Source organism: Echiichthys vipera (assembly GCF_963691815.1).
Source record: "Echiichthys vipera genome assembly, chromosome: X".
Classification (NCBI taxonomy): domain Eukaryota; kingdom Metazoa; phylum Chordata; class Actinopteri; order Perciformes; family Trachinidae; genus Echiichthys; species Echiichthys vipera.
Genome location: NC_139825.1, coordinates 37,159,321 through 37,178,562, shown reverse-complemented (window position 1 = coordinate 37,178,562; position 19,242 = coordinate 37,159,321). Strand labels below are relative to the sequence as shown.

The window sequence follows — 19,242 nt, the reverse complement described above, 5'->3', positions numbered from 1 at the left end:
TGTTAATTCGCGCGTCTCGTTACTTTTCCTACCGACGATCGCGGTGCGGTTGTAGTCACTGATGATACAAGTTATGGTCTTACTGTTACAAGATTCATGAAGCACAATAACGTGACTATTTTATGATGTAATGTTGTTTTAAGTGTATGCACTGGGTTAAGTGTGTTATTTGTGTTGCTGTATAACACCATTCAGTAATAAGTCTGATCCCAAACCAGTTGCACTAAGTGATAAGATTCAAGATTCAAGAAGATTCAAGAAGCTTTATTTATCCCGAGGGAAATTATTGATAAGGTAACTGGCTAGCTCCTATAGCTGCCTTGTATTCCTGTAAATGTTCAGGTAATGTGATTCAATGTGATTTCATAAAATCATCACATTGTAAGAGGACATTATTACCTTTTGTGTTTAATACTGATCTAGAGAAGATGCAGATTTAAGTTACATAATGCTGGATATAAGAAATATTTAATATATTCATGTATTTGTTTATTTGTTTTTTATTTCAGAAAAGCTTATCCTCTGTACTGCTTGTATTTACTATTACTCTGGGAGTAAAAGACTTAAATCAACTAATGACTCACTGACAAGGGCCCTCTGACTGGAGCCCTGTTGGGGCCACAATCACATCTTAGGGCGCACTCACACTGTCCTTCCGCACCACGCCCCGGGCTTTAGGGTACTTGTCCCCCCTCCCTCTCCCCCCGTGCCCCAGGCCCATTTGTACTCACACTGCCTGGGCCTCGCGCAAATGCTTCTTGCTGTCCATACGTCATCACGCCGTAACACGTCACACGCATTGATTGACGTCATCGCGATGCGTCGCTTTGTTTACAAATCTTTCCATAGACCTCAGAGTTTTTGTGCGTCTTGTCGACTGTTTTTGAATATTTTCATCAGACCAAATCTGCAGTAAACACTCCACCAACGCATCACACCAACGTTAACCTTTCGCCGCCATTGTTGTTGTTGTTAAATGTCCGCGCATGGTCCGTCCTTCTATTTTCTATGTCCGAACAGGCACACATGAATTATGTCAGAACCGTCGTAGGCCTCGTGCTCGTGCTTGTACACGTGCGCACGCTCGTGCTCGTACATGTGCAAACGCGCTCTACAAAAGCCCACCTCTCTCAGGCGGGCCGCAGCTATGCGCGGAGCGGGTGCACTAACACTGGTCAAACGCACTAGGCTTTAGCCGAAAAAACGGTTTTGGCCCGGTGCAGAAGGACAGTGTGAGTGCGCCCTTACTACCAGTTTCAGGGGCCCAGCAGGGCCAGATCACAACAGAAGTCATTTCAGGAGGATAAAGGATATCTATACCTTTCCTCTAGAACAGGTCTATATCTTGTCCTTAAACAAACCAAATAGCCTCATCTTATTTATTAGCATATACATAACATTTATTAGCTATACATATAAATATATTTGGTTTTTGTTTAATGTTAATGGTTAATGTGTGGAGAGGCGTTTGGGTTGTGGCAGCTGGGGTTTAAGGTTTGGAGTGTAACTGTACCTATTTATCCCAGAGAAGACCTCTTCCCTGCTGCCCTCTTGTTTTGTGTCGAAACCATACGGAAGTCCTGACAGCTCGTTTAAAGGCATAGCTTCTGAATACTGGCTGTGTGCATTTTAGGACTAGACCCGACTCAACTATTTGAGAATTTGTTTGTTGTGCAGCTATTCGGTTTTCAATTTTGGGATTTGGATAATATTTTTTTTTTTCTTCAAAACTATAGAATCCTTAAAAAACAACAACAACCAAAAGACAGTTATTATTGTCTTTTTAAAACTGTGAATCATTTAACAAGATTTTTAATCAATGTACAAAGTGCTCACCTGGCATCAGTACACCAGTCAGAAAAGCTTGAATCAGTGGGAAAGAAAGGATTTGGCTCAACGTGCAGTCTTGAATTATCACACACTTTCTTTGGTTAAGTACCTGGCAGAGACAGCTTTTGATTTTGATCCTGCTGACTAATGTCAAACAGGCCTGCCTGTTTGTATAAACTACTTGTACCATACAATGGAATGCTCTGTTTGAAGCATTAAGCCAAACTGTTTTGTAGTGTTTGCCACGGTTAATCACAGCGACCGTTCCCATCTGATCCCTTTCCAGCTGGTTGAATTATATGATGTTAACCTATAGAGGTTGTTGTGCCATTTGTGGTTTGTGTTTTTGCACCTAGTGTGGAGTTTGACAAGTTGTTTGAAAGTTTCTCATTCTTCATGTTTGTTTTTGCTGGTGTTGGTGCATACATCTCTCATAGTCAAAACTCTAATGACTTCTAGGTTTCTTCCAGAAAAAGCACAATTGTAAGGTCACTCTCTGGAAAGCATTAACTACGCTTAGCACTGGAGTCCCCCCCACCCCCACTAACCTCTCCTTTCTCAGGAGAGAGGGGGGGGGGGGGGGAGGGAGCGATGGAAACTGACATTATCACCATCGCTTTATACAGTAGGTGTTAAAACGCTGTGAAACTTATCTGATCTGATAGGCAAGAAAATAAATCTGGCCTTGAATGAGATGGTGTGGAAAAGGCTCAGTTGTGTAAACACCATCGGTGACCGAGAAAGAGGCACATGCATGCTTGCATACTCCCACAAAGGACCTGTTTTGTTTGTTACTGTGGCCTTTAGCACCAGTACGGCAGGTTTGGCTCTCAAACGTGACTTGCTTTTTTTTCTTAGTCAACCTTTTGTTCTGTTTTGCCCTGTTCTTCAAATTAAACTTTGAATCCCATGCCTATGAATATTGACTTTTGTTTAACGTTTGCTTACAACAGGGAGGGCCATATGTGCCTAGCCAATTTCCTACATGTTAAAATGTTAAGAAAGGCTCTTTGAAGGCGGTGTCGCTAGATCTTTATTTGCTTGTAATGCAAAGTTCAATAGTAAAATCTCTTGTTTTGTGCCAAAAACAGTTTGATATGAACTACTGATTGCTCTTCCAGATGACAGCGTGCTCCTGTGTGTGTGTGTGTGTGTGTGTGTGTGTGTGTGTGTGTGTGTGTGTGTGTGTGTGTGTGTGTGTGTGTGTGTGTGTGTGTGTGTGTGTGTGTGTGTGTGTGTGTGTGTGTGTGTGTGTGTGTGTGTGTGTGTGTGTGTGTGTGTGTGTGTGTGTGTGTGTGTGTGTGTGTGTGTGTGTGTGTGTGTGTGTGTGTGTGTGTGTGTGTGTGTGTGTGTGTGTGTGTGTGTGTGTGTGTGTGTGTGTGTGTGTGTGTGTGTGTGTGTGTGTGATATATACGTACCTCCAGGCAACGGCGGTCCATAGGAAAGCTGTGTGATTTTTCACTTAGCTTCACCATAACGAGGTAATTGCCTCCTGTTGCAGGGGACGACAATTTAGTGATCTGGGCCGCGATGGGAGGTGCTCCAGTAAATGATCATAACATAGAGACACATGCACACCTCCCTGTCAGGCCTGTGCCTGCAGGGCAGACACATGCTCTGCTATTACCTTGTCACATACGCACACACACACACACACACAGAAGCGGGTGGAACAATTTGGGGAGGGAGACTGTCATTATCTGCAATCATGCGCAGAAGACAAGAAAGGGAAATCTGTCAAGTGACACTGAGATTGAGATTAATAGACATAAATCACAACAAGTGGAGTAAGACAATAACAGTGTTTTGCTATGGTATTTACCCAGCCTCCTGCACATTAGCTTTCCTAATATCCATTGCTACTTGCTTTAAAATAAAGAATAAACTACATGATGTAATAGCAACCACCACAGAATTCAGCCCCTAAACCCCCTTTATCCCCCACAGTGGTCTTTTAAGGCCACAGTGGGCCAAGAGGGTGAGGAATGTGTTACATCAGGTAAAAGTGTCCCCAGTGTCTGGGAACAAGCAGCCATCTCTCGACAGGCCTGTGAAACATTCCTGGACTGTCTCTCACGTCTGGATAGAGAGATGGAGGGGCGGGAGGCAGGCGGCCCGGGGCTGTGGGCTCCCTTTGTCTTGTCTAGCCTAACCCCACCACAAAAACACAAACGGCACTCTCACTGCAGCCTCTTCTCTGCCAACAGGCAGGCAGCAGGCCGCATGGCAGCTAGGCAGGAGGTGTGCGACAGTTGTTAATGCATAAATAAATTGGATTCATATAGCGTGGGAAGTTTGATCTGAAATGCAGATGGGTGTTAGGTGCACACACATAATCCCTTCCTTCTGACTCTCTGAAGGTGGTAACGCTATATCACTGGACAAATCACTCTGTAATAAGCCTCTGTACAAGTCAAGTGCCAGCTATTAAATACACTGTTAGCCTTAAGTGCAAATTGACTGCTGCAGATGAATGGCCTGTGGGTTATGTTTGGAAAGTGAGCCAGGAGAGAGACACTCTGTTTCGATAGTATTGATTCAGCCCTCCTTGAAGGCCAGCTGAATGGATGAACTGCAGTGTTTTCAGGCATACTTAATATGGACGGATGAGGCTGTTTGTCAAATGGGAGAAATAATTGTTGCTATTGATCAGGATCCTTATTTGAAATACTGAAAAATGCCTTTGACAAATGCAATAAAAGCGATATTCAGATTCAGTGTTCCTCCTGTCTGCTTTTAGGCATGTGTGGATTTAAACTGCTTTTTTTAGTTATATCTTCTTGTCTTTTTTCAGAAATCTTGGCCACAACAAGCTGACTGCCATCAATGTTGAAGCTTTTGACAGCCTTCCCAACTTGAGAGAGCTGTAAGTAGTCACTGACAGAATACTCACACATAGCCTACAGAGGATTTCCTTTGAGGCAATCAGCAGTAAATACTAACTAATGGATTTCTGTGTGTGTGTGTAGCCCTGTTAGAGACTCGTTTTCTCTGTAGTGAGAGTTTAAAATGTTAAACTCTGAATGTTAGTTCTCTTAGTTTTTCATTTTAATCCATGAGTGTCAGTAGTGATTTTTATCAATGACTTAATTATTAACGTCCATGGTTGCTTCACTTCACTTCCTAGTAGCATACTCGTATGTGTTTCCTTGAACTAAATCCAATTGAGAATGAAGTGGTGGTTTTCTATATTAAGCCTCCCCTCCACCACCTGATACTGTGGCCAACGCTGGCCTTGTAAATATTTTATATGGTGAGGAGAGGGCTTGGCTCTGTGTCACTCAGCACCAGCATACAAGACACGTACACACACATGCACAAGCTAACTGGTGATACACACACTGGTGACATCTTTGGCAGGCCGGCCAGTCAGTCATACGCTCCTCGAATTCTGTTTTACTCCCGTGTTATTTTTGTTTTTTAAAAGGATGACTTGCTACTTGCTCTGCGGCAGACGTGACAAGTCTTGTTTTAAAACTTTTGACATATACAAGGTTTGATTGAATTTAGCCTCCTGTCATGGAGCATTCGGAATAGCCCCGGCAACCATGTGGCAATCTCAGTAAGCATGTGCATTTTATGTAGAAACTACAGGTACAACTTAACAAACAGTGGGCTTAGTTTTTTAGTTTGACACAGACTCTGTTTTTGTTTCTAAATTTGAGATTTGAGACTTTTTCCTGTGCTCCTTCCTTTTTCACTTGGAACACTACTTGGGAAATGCCTCTGGTGTGTCCTCTAACCTCACACCAACATATCATTCGTGTGTATATCTTTGTTTTTCTTCAGGGCAAAGATTTGTTCTCTAACCCACTACTATGTTTATCACTTTCAGGCGGCTGGACCACAATGAGCTGACCTCCATACCAGATTTAGGACAGGGTGCTTCCAAGATTGTATCACTCTACCTGTAAGTACCTTACAATTTACTGCTTAACACAGTACCAGAATTATCTAACTCTCCGTTATTGTATTCAGAGGTCAGTGGCCTCTCTGAAATGCTCCTGAAATAGTCTCTTGATGTCTGTGGAGGATGCATTTACCTTTGTTTCTCAGAAGTTATACTGCATACATATGCAAATTGGCCATGAATGTGATTATCATTATATTCAACTTCCCACTCAAACTCTGCCTTAAGTGATTAGTATGTGGTCAGGTAACTGAGTCGTCTTATTAGCTGTCTACAGCGAGTGGTCCTGGCTGTTTGGAGTGTCAGCTTGTACATAGTTCCAACTTGGTTGCTCTCAGTTGTGAAACTGGGCCTGTGGGGACTGCCTGCACTGACATCTCACTGGAGATTTACAGCCCTATTTGGGAAGGGCGTGTGTGCGCTTGTGTATGTCACAATTGTAAGCTCAGTCGTCCATCAACAACAGTCTCACTGTTGAAGGAAACGCATGGCGAGAAAGTGATAGTTTATTAACTTTATTCAAGTTGTCAGTCAATGCAGCCTCCAGGGGGAAACACACAGTTATATCATGTTGAAGATTATGATTATGGTAATACATGTAGAGTTTAGTAATACTTTTTGAAGGTTGAAGTTACATTTCAGGAAATAATAATAATAAGGTACTTCTTAAATGGTTAACACCATACTTACACAAGCACAACCTCATTATTTGTTCAACCCCTTTATTTAACTCTACAGTGTTAATGCACTACTTATTTTCTGTGTTATGATGATCAAGAATGTCTAAAGGAATGTGAGGCACACAACGGTACAATGAAAGGCATTTTAAGGTTACACCAAAATAAGCCTGATATAAAAAAAATCATGATATGAAAGCTTATTACAATTCTTTTAACAAGATAAATGGCGACGCTTCTTGGTTTCCAATAAAACATACACACACAAACACACACAATTGTGACAGCGCTTCAGCTTTATCAGGTTGTTTTCCAGTATGCCATAGTTTTTTCCTCTTGTGTGACCAGGGAACATTCTTATTCAGCCTGAAACAAAAAAGTTAGTCCTGTGCTAACAGTTAGCTTCATTCTGTATATAATTCTTTCACACGTTGCTAGCATGCTTGCTGACTGCCTAGTAGTAAAGTATGCATCTGCTGGTTCCTGTAATATTGGTTATGCTCATATCATTTTAGGTAGTGAGCTTTGTGTGAGTGTGTCACTGCTCAGAATTGATTATGATGCATTTATTTGGTCAGAACATTTCTGTAAGCTGTGAACAGTTAGTAAGAGGAATTTGAGGTTTGATTAAGCAACTTTTTACATCTGTCTGTTAGAACTTGTCATGATTCCAAAAAGTTTGAGCTGTTGTAATTGTGTAATATTCGGTTTTCTATCAGTCTGGATCTGTATGGTTTAGCACACACTCGTGTTGACTTTGCATGCAATGCATGACAGACTGGAGTAAGTTCACCTTTACTTACACAAACTGTGCCGAGTCGCAGCTCCTCCAAATGATCGGGGTGTCTTTTTTTGGCCTGACTTGAAGCCTGTTGCTAGGGGAAGGTCTGTAGGCCTGATGGGAGTGGAGGTTGGAGGGAGGGTCGGATCTTTACAAAGCCACACAGCTGAAGTGAAGGCCCGCTGAAGCACTTGCAGCTGCAGCTGTCAGTCACATGGCTTACAGTAAAATGGGTGACAGTGAGAAGGGGAGGAAGGATGAGAAAATAGGGAGGGACGAAGGGATGGGGGATGTGAATAGTGTCAGATCAGGGTGACATCACCACATGGCGAAAGAGGAATGGTTAAGAAGAAGTTGTGAAGGAGGCAGTAGGAGGCACCCTAGAGAGGCAAAGAAAGGGGAAAAGAGAAGCAAGAGGTGATCTCATGCTCAGGGTTATTCCCAAAAGTAAATCCATTGCACTCCATCTCCCTTGCCAACCACTAGCACTCTGGAGTGTGAGAGTTTCTGCGTATGTGCTCAGCAGGGTAGTGCCCCTGTGCCATTGGTTTGTATGGAATGTCATCTGGCTACAGGTTTGGGTGGGGCAGTGGTTTACACACACACACACACACACACACACACACACACACACACACACACACACACACACACACACACACACACACACATACACATACACATACACATACACATACACACACACACACACAAAAGCAAATGGACTGAGAATCTGTCTTCAGCCCTTCATCCAACAGTAAACTCTCAAAGAGGCTGAGAGCTCATTTATGTGGTTGCTACTGTCCGACTGCCTCTGGGTGTATCATTTTGCTAGCTGTTGACAAGGTTTGTGCTCTCTGGTGGAAATTACTAAGTGAACAAGAAGGACACTGGGTGAGCACAATGTTCAATGTTAATGCAGTGTGAATTTTCCCAGCCGAAACTCATTTTCCAGATCATTCCAACACCACATGAATGCAAGAACAACGCAATATCTTTCAATTTTAATGAAAGTTGAAAATAATTTTTGTATCCGCCCTATGATTTGGATCCACTTTGATTTTTAATATGCTCTTTCTAGGCCCATGCTGCACCCTTTCACCAAGTTTCTTGAAAATTAAACAAAGCATAAACAGAACCGAAAATATGACCTCCTTGGTTGATTTAATTATTTTGTAAAATTACACACATTAAATCTATAATGTAAATGGCAAGTTTTCAGGATTTATGGCTCTCTAAATGTTCAATTAAGTTTGTGGTGTCAAGCAAACTAAGTACTACGGAAAGTACAAAATGATTTTAATTACTGCCATTATCCTACTATGCCACACACTGGACTGAAAAAAACATGCCAGTAGTTAGACACAGTATTTATAATGTGGTTTTTCAGCAGAAATACAAAAACAGGCAACAGATATGTAAATGATAATATTGTTTCACTGGAAATGTTATTAAAACATCTGTTTTTATTTATATTTAATAGTTCTTGCAGATTTTAGGTTATTCAGCACCTGCAAGATTAGTGATGATTAACTTTTACGATCTTCATCAGACTGTAATCATACAAGCACAATGCTATTCAGAACAATCTGATTCAGAATCTTTGAAAGTTTGTACTTACAAAGAATTTGACTTACTCCTGTGGGGGTGAAATATTCTGAATTATAAACAAGTACAGTTGTCTTTAAAAAAAGAAGAAAGAGGAATGGTGAGGTTTTTTCCCCCTGCTTTCTTTTCTTTTTTCCTTCTTTCTTCAATCTCTGGCTTGGTTGAGAGCTGGTGTTTTGTTCCCTTTTTTCCTGCTTTCATCCCCTTCCTTTTACTTTCATGTCTGGCAGTTCTTTCTGATTGTTGCTGCCAGCATGGAATTCTGTATGGTCGTAGTGCTGCAGTGTAAACTTTTCTTTGGACAGGTCACTTATCACTACAATCAATGGATGCATCAATTTAAGAGCATTGTTTGAATTCAAACATAAGTGATTCTGATCACGTAGAAGTTCCTGACGAACTAACAGTATGCCAGGCTCCCACAGTCCCACAATGCACTTCTCAAGCCCACTGGCATTCCACAGACACACAGAAAGCTGCAGCAGGATGGCAAAAAAAGAAACAACTACAAATTTTTTAAAAACAAAGTGTCAAAGGGACAGCAGAGCAGCACAAACTTTCCCATCATGCTCATTGCCGGCCCCAGTCAACATCAAAGCGGGCCTTTTAAAACAGCTCAAGATAGAAATCATATGGCCCGCTGGATGATCTGATTTCTCCTTTTGTCCCGACCGCTAGCTTCAAACGCAAGGGAGGGGCCTAACAATCTCCCCCAGAGATGACACTGGAAACCGTAGAATGGGCTTGCTAGTGTAAACTGCTGATGCACTTTCCATACGTCAAATGAAGTGTCAAAATGAGCCTGGCTCGTGATAATCAGATGGTCAATGGGGCAGCGTAATGAGATTTGGAATTAAGTGGAATCAAGGCGAATGGACATCAAAGGGAACAAGATTGAACCCGGCTCTGTTTTATCAGAAATGTCACTGGCCGTATGATAATCAGTTTTTATAAACGCTACTATTGTATGTGTGGACTTCAAACACATTTAGCGCCAGGCTTTATCTGTCTCTCACACGCAGCTGGGCTCTGACTCTGGGAGGGAGGAAGGGAGGGAATTTGGTTTGAGCGGTGGCAGGAGAACGGGCGAGAGAACGACTGAGAGAGGTCAACCTCTCCCACCAGTTTGAGACTGATCTGTTTTTCCCATCAGAGGTCACCAGCTGTTGACCCCACCTCACCCCTTCATCCTCCCCCTCCCTTTCTCCTCCCCTATTCTTTCCCTCCCTCATTCTTGCCCTCCCTCCTCTGCTCAGGCTCACTGTAGCCACTGTCTGTTGCTCTGTCCCGTGTGTGTGTGTGTGTGTGTGTGTGTGTGTGTGTGTGTGTGTGTGTGTGTGTGTGTGTGTGTGTGTGTGTGTGTGTGTGTGTGTGTGTGTGTGTGTGTGTGTGTGTGTGTGTGTGTGTGTGTGTGTGTGTGTGTGTGTGTGTGTGTGTGTGTGTGTGTGTGTGTGTGTGTGTGTGTGTGTGTGTGTGTGTGTGTGTGTGTGGCCAGGCGTGCTTGCAAGGCTCATCCTTGACCATTTCTGCCACTGTTTATTCAGGTGGGCCACTGTGGTGTGACCCCTCCTCTTCTCAGACACCAATAAATGTCTGTGTGTTTGTGTGTGTGAGTGTGTGTCCATCTACTGGCTGAAGGCTAGAAAGGAAACGGGAAGGAGGGACTGACCTTGTTTTGACGAGTTTGACTGGTGGAACACCTGCTCTCTCTCTCTCTCTCTCTCTCTCTCTCTCTCTCTCTCTCTCTCTCTCTCTCTCTCTCTCTCTCTCTCTCTCTCTCTCTCTCTCTCTCTCTCTCTCTCTCTCCTTTTTGTCAAACACACTCATACACACAACCACACACACACACACACACACACACACACACACACACACACACACACACACACACACACACACACACCCTCCTAAAATGTTAAGCAGCCAGAAAACAATCTAAAGCTTTAATTAAGTATGAACTATTTTGTCAAGTTGTTTTTTCGAATGCTGTCAAACTCTCCATGGATCAGGAACATTGATCTTAAGATGTGCAATTAAGTTCACTTTAGATCTCTCTTTGACAAGAAGTCAATGCTGGACAACTTATTAAATGCCCAACCTCTGGGAAAACCGTGGTGATGCACTGCCTGATATGTCTCTTCCCTGCATCTTGTGTTAATGGCTTAACTTGAGGCGCTGCGTGTGAGTCATCAGGTTTGGCAAAATGGATCCCAAGCAGGTCAGCTCCATGTTGGAAAATGGGGCTTAAACACAGGTCCTTGGAGTAAAAGAGAGAATGTTTTTTGTAATTACCTTTTTTTTTTTAGACCAGTCGGGTAAATTAAAGTGATACCAAATGAAATCCCCATCCCTGGTTAGCACCCAGGCATGTGTCAAATGTGTCACCAAGCAAAGGCTTTCATGTACGCTCAGATTACACTGACCAACACACAGACACAAAGACCTGGTGTAGGAAGACAGAAGCTTTTCTTTCTGCTTTACATATTCTATATATACTCTACACATTTGTCGCTGTGTTCTGTGATGTCTGTCTGCTTTGCCTATTATATGTCTGTTGTACACATTTGTGTGTGTATGTTTGCACTATTAGAGCCGATTGAGTTTCTTCTGTGTCCGGTGTCTTTTATTGTGCTTTACGTACACATGATTTTGTGCTTGTGGGTTTTACTTCTGTTATCTAGTCAGTAGTTCCCACTCTTTTTTCCTCTGGCCAGAGCTTATTGAGAATCACACAGTCATCTCCCGATTTCATCATGCACACTGAATTACTCTTCAAGTGGCTCTGGTTGATCACTGAGGCTTCTTCTATCTAATAGATTCCGCGTCTAAACTCTGTGGAGAAGCACAGGTGTTCTTGGAATTGTTTAAAGAAGGCCCGCCTCTGTTGGGAAGCTCTTAAAGTACACATTTTGCGGTGAATGAAGACCACTTTGTTGTGTGTACTCTGCGCTCTTTGTGTCAAAGAGAGGCTTTAGAGAAGGCGGGGAATTTGAAGTGTCTTCCGTGGGAGCAATGGGAAAAGGACACTGAGGTTGAGCAGGGATTGCGATATAGACACTTTGTAGGGTAGTTGAATGTCTTTGAGTAGGAATTTAAGCCTCACCTAATGCCTTTTGTGTGTGTTTTTTTATTTTCCAGACATCATAATAAGATCCGCAGTATAGACGGCACGCGGACCAGAGAGCTGACTTCTATGGAAACCCTGGACCTGAGCAATAATGACATCACTGAGCTCAGAGGGCACTGCTTTCCTGCAGGCCTCCAAATCAGAGACTTGTAAGTCCAATCTCTGAGTATTACTGTTCCACATAACATCAATCTCTAAAGTTGTAGATACTTTAAATAAATTTCCCGCTTCTGTGTTCAGGTACCTGAGCAACAACAAGATCAGCGTGTTGGAACTTGGAGCTCTGGACCATCTGGGCTCGACTCTCCAAGTCCTGAGACTGAGCCGAAACCGCATCAGCCAGGTTCCCGTGAGAGCCTTCCGGCTCCCGAGGCTCACACAGCTGTGAGTATCACTAGATTTCATAAGTTTAACAACCCATTTAGTGTGCTGACAAGGTTGTGTTTTGATCTGTCAGAACAGTTACAACCTGTAGAAACATTTTATTTTTGACATTCATGTTTAGGATGAAATTGAATGAGTTTTCCAGTTAAAGCCTTTGGATAAATGACAGAATCAAAAATAATTAATAGTTTAAATGAGGAATAGTTTGTCGTGTCTGTTGATAGAGCTCTGTGTGTTTAACGTTTGGAACGCTATTAGCGTGAGCTATACCTCTAGGGCCAGATAAGAGCTGACTATGTAAACACCAGACCCATAATATTGGTGATTTATTGCTTTCTTCCACGTCCCCAAAGTGGTAAGTTCATTCCCCACACCGTGATCCATTATCTTTGTCAGTCTTCCCTCCAGCGTAACAGTGAGGTCGACCCAATTGTAGCTCAACGCCTCCATTCTGGGGAGCAAAGGGACTCGCGTAATGGGAGTCTTCCCTCCACTGTGGGTTCAGTAGTTTCCCCAGCTGTCTTTTGTTGGACAGGTGCCCCGTTTGGCACTGTATCTACACATGCTCATAGTGATGCACATCAGACACAAAAACACCTGCATGGATGTTTATCTTTCCCCAACCTGGGGTCTTTTACAGCCTTCACACCGACATACCAAATGTACAGATTCACTGTTACATCATGCAGACCCATCTCAGGCCTCATGTACAAAATCACCTTATACCACCTCACACGGAAGCCCACTAACATATGGCTTTTGCTGTTACAATCTGCATTCATTCCTGTGACAAATGTCTCTGCAGTATTCAATTTTCACCTCTTGTCCAGTGCAACGTTATGATGCGTGTCTCCTTTGTCGGTAACTTCTGCTCGAATTGCATCTGTCTCCAGTAGTAGTGGACATCAGTCCAAATGAATTTGTGCTGAGTTAGAAAGAGAGACTGAATAAGTAACAGATATAAAACAGAAGTAATCACTGTAACATTGTCACTGGCCTCCATGCTGCTTTATACTGTTTACTTACTCTCCGGTTTGAATGTGACCCAAGAAAAAAAAGAGAAAGGCGTACGTAGCTTGTTTTTCCGTGTTTAAAAAAAACTGTATATACACTCTTATTTTGGTGGAAGAGGGTATCAGTGTAATTTCATAGTCATAACTTGACCCTTGGTTGTAAGCTAAAGCCTGTGGGTATACAGTGCTGGCCTCATGCCACAGGTGAAAAGGAGAACACTCAGGAATGCCTGTTAAGCTGGGAGGTTTTTTAACTGTAAAATTCTCCAACTGAAGCATGCAGGCTACAGGTTTCTTTGGATTTGACTCCAATGCTAATGTGGAAGGAGGGCAAAAAAACTCAAAAGGGGGGAAAAGTGTATTTCCTTCTTTAAAATTTGTATGATTAAGCGCCTGAATATTTTATCTCCCACGATCAGTTGCAACAATTTTGTTTGTCCACCTTTGCAGTGAGCTCAACAGGAACCGTATTCGTCAGGTGGAGGGTCTGACATTCCAGGGTCTGTCCAGCCTGGAAGTACTCAAGCTGCAAAGGAACAGCATCAGCAAACTGACTGACGGGGCCTTCTGGGACCTGGCCAAGATGAAAGTCCTGTACGTAAGAAATCTGAAACATTATCAATTATTCATTAACACAAAACTACACATTTACCAATTATTATATTAGTATATGACTGATTTGGTCTTTTGCACAAAACACCCCACACTGTAGTCATAACACATATAATATCTAACTTAATATTTGAAACTGAGCATCTGATTTATGGAGTTTGAGTGCAGCACATAGCTTGGCACCACCTGATAGGCTAATCCTAATTTCACAATTTACTGACTATTACTGGAATACTCAACAACCTAACCTTGTTAGAATAAGATCGTTTTGTACTTACTGGGACTTGCCTACTATCACAAACCTTTTCCTGCATATACACACCTTTTTTCTTTAATTACATGTAAAATAACAGTAATGGTCACAAATTGCAAGTTATCTTTCAGAAATGCTGCTGTAAATTTAGTCATTTAACGGTGCACCAATAACCACCAAACTCCTGCCATCCTGCTGTCTGTGAACCATTGTGTCAAGATCTTCAAATTCCTACTTCCTGTTAATACTCATCTTGCTCATTTTTGTCTCTTACAGTCACCTGGACTACAACAGCTTGACGGAGGTGAACAGCGGCTCAATGTACGGCCTGGCATCCCTTCAGCAGTTATTTCTCAGTAACAACTCTATAGCCCGCATCAACCCTGATGGATGGAAGTTCTGCCAGAAGCTGAGGGAGCTGTGAGTCCTGTCTTTTAAGTTAGCTTGAACACTGAAACTCTTGTGCAATATCTTTTCTTTCAAAAAGTGAAGAGAGTCAATATAGAATATAGGTTCAACATAGGTCAATTTAAAAAAACTAAAAGTTGTATATTTAAAACTTAACACCAATTGCATAGTGAACTTTTGCTTTAATATATTTTCTGTCTGTCCCTGGGGATCCTCTTGTCCTGTAGCCTGATAATCCAACACGCCCCACCCCACCCTTATAACCCATCTACTTTCCCCAGAGTTATATGACATTGTGCTGTAACAACCAATATGCTACGCTATTCTCAGAATAAGCCTGTTTATCCTATAATTAGAGCTGGGCTCAACAGCACTCAAGCCCTGCAACAAGAGTTTTGTACTCAGTTCTGAAGCATGGGGGTTTGGCAAACCGGCGTGTAATCCCCTACCGGTTTTGTTGTGATAATTACACTGAAGGATCGCCTTCACGGCCTTTGTCCACAGAATGAGGAGTTATTATCTGAGAGTCTTTCCTGCTCTGCCGACATGTCTGTCGTATCGCTGCTGTAAAGTGCTTTGCTCAGCTGAGGCGTTGCTAACTGCGAGGTAGCCTCGGGTCTCTGTGGCGCCTATGTTTGTTTATGTGTAACAGTCAGACGGTATAAAAAGGTAGATGCCGTTCATCTTAGTTTGCTCTGTGTATCTTAATGCCCTTTCCTATGTGCACGTGATTGCTCCCAGCGCCATCCCAGAATCATCCTACCCGGCGCTGCACCAGTCAGCGGTTATATAATTTTTATTATCTAGAGTTATGATAACCCTCCACGACTGATAGAAGAGAGTGACTCTTCTTTATGAAGGGACTGTTATTGCATTCCCAATGGGCCAGGCTGAGCTGGTCATCAGGGAGAATCTCTGCACACATGACTGGTCAAGGAAACCCGAGGCCCGGCCTACAGAGACTGGCAGCGAGGGCCACAGTGAGGGCAATGAAATGCACAATACTGTCTTTGATTACCATTTTTTGAATCCCATTTTGGGATTTATTGTCATTTATAATCAGGATTCATCAAGATTTATTACATGCATACTTTGAAACAACATTCTGACAAGAAGTTTTAAGTATTATTATTTTTTTATATAACAAAATTTTCCACAATATGTAGTGTCATTGTCTATTATAAAATAAGTGAAGCTGCTCGGAAATCCACTGTTCAGATCACATTTGGTAGACAGGTATGAAAATAAGTAATATTTTGAGAGCTGAGTGACAGTATATTCCCCTGGGGTTTACCACATGCTCAAGTAGGCTCATAAACGGAGGTTGTAGACATGTAAAGTTCCAACCGAGAATGTGTTTTCTTCCCTGTCGAAGGCTTCAGACTTCTGTTAAGCTCTAACGTCTGCTAAGCTCATTCTCTGTTAACATCTTGTGGTGAGGAAAAAGACACAATGGAAAAACACATCACAGACTGGCAAATAGACGTTGATTTAGCCATGAAATCTGAGTATAATGATGTCGCGAGCTGCCTCAGCATTCTTCCAACCTGTCATCTTCTTCCAGACCTCACACAGAAAATTTCTCTCTCTTTTCCCCCTTTTTTCCTTCTCTATCCCTCCATCTCTGTGTCTGCCCCTGTGCTTTTTTTCTGTCTGTCTCGCACCCGTTTTCTCTCTCCAGGAATCTGTCGTACAACAACTTGACTCGTCTGGATGAAGGCAGTCTGGCTGTGCTGGGGGATCTCCACACTCTCCGTCTGGGCCACAACTCCATCAGCCACATCACCGAGGGAGCTTTCAGAGGCCTCAAGGCTGTACGCATCCTGTAAGTACACCTCAACCCCAACCACTATTACCAAGCCCCCCCCCCCCCCCCCCCCCCCCCCCCCATTAACCCACTCATTACGGCTTTGCCCCTGCTGATGATAAGGATAAGATGTGCCACTCGAGAGCAGTGAAAGCTAAGATGTTTAATATTGGTTTAGCCTCTGTGATATTTGATTTTTAGGCTTACAAAATTCCTTCATTTAACTTCAGAAAGCAGGAGTTGTCTACTCTAAGATGGGTTTGATCTTAATTGCATTCATGAGTTGTTTTAACTTCATCGAGGTGTTCATGCATCACTATTGTCGTAGTTTCTGTGGATACTCCTTATTTTTTTCTTCTCATTTTGTTCCTTTTGTTTTGGGCTTTTTGTTTTTTCTTGAACACCGGCTAACAAACTTGGATCTAAAAGCGTTCTGTGTCGCCCACCTCCCTTGAGATCCTTCCCTGCTTTTAGTAACCATGGATAAAGACAGAGGTTTCTTTTCCCTGCTGACCCACCTTTTGCACAAAAAAGGAGGGATTGAAAAGGAGAAAGTCAGGGGATAGTTCCAGGAGAAAGACTCGGGGGTCTTGGTTTCTAACCAAGGTCCTCTTGGCTGTGCCTCTTCTCAGTGAGAGAGCCAGAGAGGGGAGTCATGCCAGAGCTTGCTAGGCAAGCTCTCTCTCACAGCAGTGACAAGCAAAGACGCATAAGGCTTCTCTCTGCTGGCAAATGGGTGCTAGATAACTAGCAACAGAGGGAAATAGAGGGTAGGACAGGGAGCTTGTGACTGTCATACCACAGCCCTTTTTTCAGGTGAAGTTTTCCTTTCTTTTGTTTAATTGGTCACTTTGTTTCTTTTGGCTTTAACCTTTTAAAGCACACTTAATGTCCATTCTTCCACTCTGTTATCCTAAGTGTATTATGTTATCTCCTAGAATTATTCCCTCAATACACACACTATCTCTGACTTGATTTTTGCATGATCTTTTCTCTCCTCTTGTATCACTCCTGCACTCTGTGTCTTTGAGGCAGGCCTAATCTAATCAGTGGACGGGAGGACAGGCATAGGCTGGGCCCTGAAAAGGAGCCGGGGGAGCTTTAATTGGGCCTGCGCTGCTGGTCGTGCTGGCATGGGGCTGGAGCCTGCATCGGGGTGTGAAAGCTCCAAACAAGCCAAGCATGCCCTCTAATTCGGTCTCGGGGGTCGTTGGCTCACCCCTCCCCTTCTCCATGCCCCCGGTCTCTATGCTCTACAGCCCCCACCACTGGCTTTGCTTTAACAAGGCAATGTCCATTCACATCCAGCCAGCCAGAAAGAGTAGGAAATTGGCAGCCTCTGTCCAGTCCAGTCCAACTAAGACAGCAGCCAATGGAGACTGAAAAGAAGAACCAAAGGGGAAATGGGATGCTTGGAAAGCAAAGAGAGGAGGAGTGGAGGATGCTATTGTGGAGATGTTGGAGGGTGTGGCTGACCATCGGCCTCAAAGGCTTTTCTCAGGTTTTATAGAAAGTATTTTAATGGTTCATAGGAGTCCTCCAACTCTGTTGTTTTTCTTTTCGATTACCATGCAGAGGGGTGGAGTGGTGGCTCCTCTTAAGCGATGACTTCACCTGCAGGTTCTTTAGATGTAGTAAGGGGAAATAGAGTGCATTCAACAAGTGTTTGGAAACCCCCCAAAACGCTCTTAAAGGAGCTCTTTTTTCGTTTCATTGAATCTATTTTGTCTTTTGCGGCCATGGCACCTAACCTTATTAAGACTCTTGACTTTGGTTTTGACTTCGCCATACCTGCCCCCATCAGGCGAACGGACCCAACTCAACCTCTCACATGGCATTGTGTCCTCACCAATTTCTCCATGAAGTTGTGAATTACATGTGTTTCCCTGTGCTGATTCCTGCTTCGACACACCAATGTGCTTGGTTGGCAGAACAGAGCGGTGAATGGGCTCTTAAGGCAGGTGCGGTGCGGGTCGAAGTCGAAGGGGTAAACCTGTGACTTCCAGATCTAACCTCTGCCAGGTCTGTGAAACCCTTCAACACTGGCAGACCCTGTCTGCTCCTTCCCTCCCTCCTTCCATCCTTCTTATCCCCCTCTTTTCTCTCATTCTCCACAGGGAGCTGGACCATAATGACATCTCGGGAACAATAGAGGACACCAACGGGGCCTTCTCTGGATTGGACAGCCTGAACAAGCTGTGAGTGTCTCCCCTTGTTCTTTCTTTTTATTCTCTCTGCCTCTTCTTCACTATTACTCCCTTCTTTTCATTCCTCTTCCCTGTCACTGGTTCTGGGATTATCTCTGCTGTTCTGCAAAAAAAGAGAAACTGAAGTGATTTCTCTTGCATCCAAAGGTATTCCGACTCACCCTTCACTGCCAGTTTTGATAAGGTAGTTCAATTTAAGGCGCAATGACACATAGGGCCCCTCTCCCCCCCTTTTTTTTTCACAAGGCTTGTGCATGAAACATCGAAAGGAAATTTTTACTACAGTCATCTTGTAGGAGCTCAGGCCAGTTTTCCTCCAGTTCGATCTGGCTTTCATCTCATGATTTCATTGTTTCACTGTAGCTTTAAGGCCAAACAGAGTTCTCTTTACTGCTAATGGTCTAAGAAGGAGATAGAGTGAATACATTTTTCATTTTTTTTATCCCCTATTATTCATGTTTTTGTCAAGGCAGCTAGTAAATACTTCAAAGTCGAGACTTGGCAAGTTGAGAAATTATAGCCGACGAAGAGTTTCTGGCACTGAGCGGCAATCATCAACCTGCAGGATGAAAAGATGATGTCCAGCCAAGATGGTTCCCAGTGTGAGCACCGCTGAAAGAGAAAG

The 19,242-nt window shown here is 43.2% G+C and overlaps 1 protein-coding gene across 2 annotated transcripts in view; it reads left to right on the top strand.

Annotated features, from left to right (window-relative positions):
- The window catches only part of lrig1 (leucine-rich repeats and immunoglobulin-like domains 1), a 43,323-nt gene that overhangs the window by 9,247 nt on the left and 14,834 nt on the right, over window positions 1-19,242 (top strand). Inside the window, exons 2-9 of one of the 2 annotated variants that reach the window (XM_083939227.1) lie at window positions 4,625-4,696; window positions 5,666-5,740; window positions 11,945-12,082; window positions 12,174-12,317; window positions 13,781-13,924; window positions 14,472-14,615; window positions 16,285-16,428; window positions 18,528-18,608. In XM_083939227.1, the coding sequence (XP_083795353.1) occupies window positions 4,625-4,696; window positions 5,666-5,740; window positions 11,945-12,082; window positions 12,174-12,317; window positions 13,781-13,924; window positions 14,472-14,615; window positions 16,285-16,428; window positions 18,528-18,608 (942 nt within the window). The remainder of the gene's footprint in view (window positions 1-4,624; window positions 4,697-5,665; window positions 5,741-11,944; window positions 12,083-12,173; window positions 12,318-13,780; window positions 13,925-14,471; window positions 14,616-16,284; window positions 16,429-18,527; window positions 18,609-19,242) is intronic. The other variant, XM_083939228.1, reaches the window with a different exon arrangement.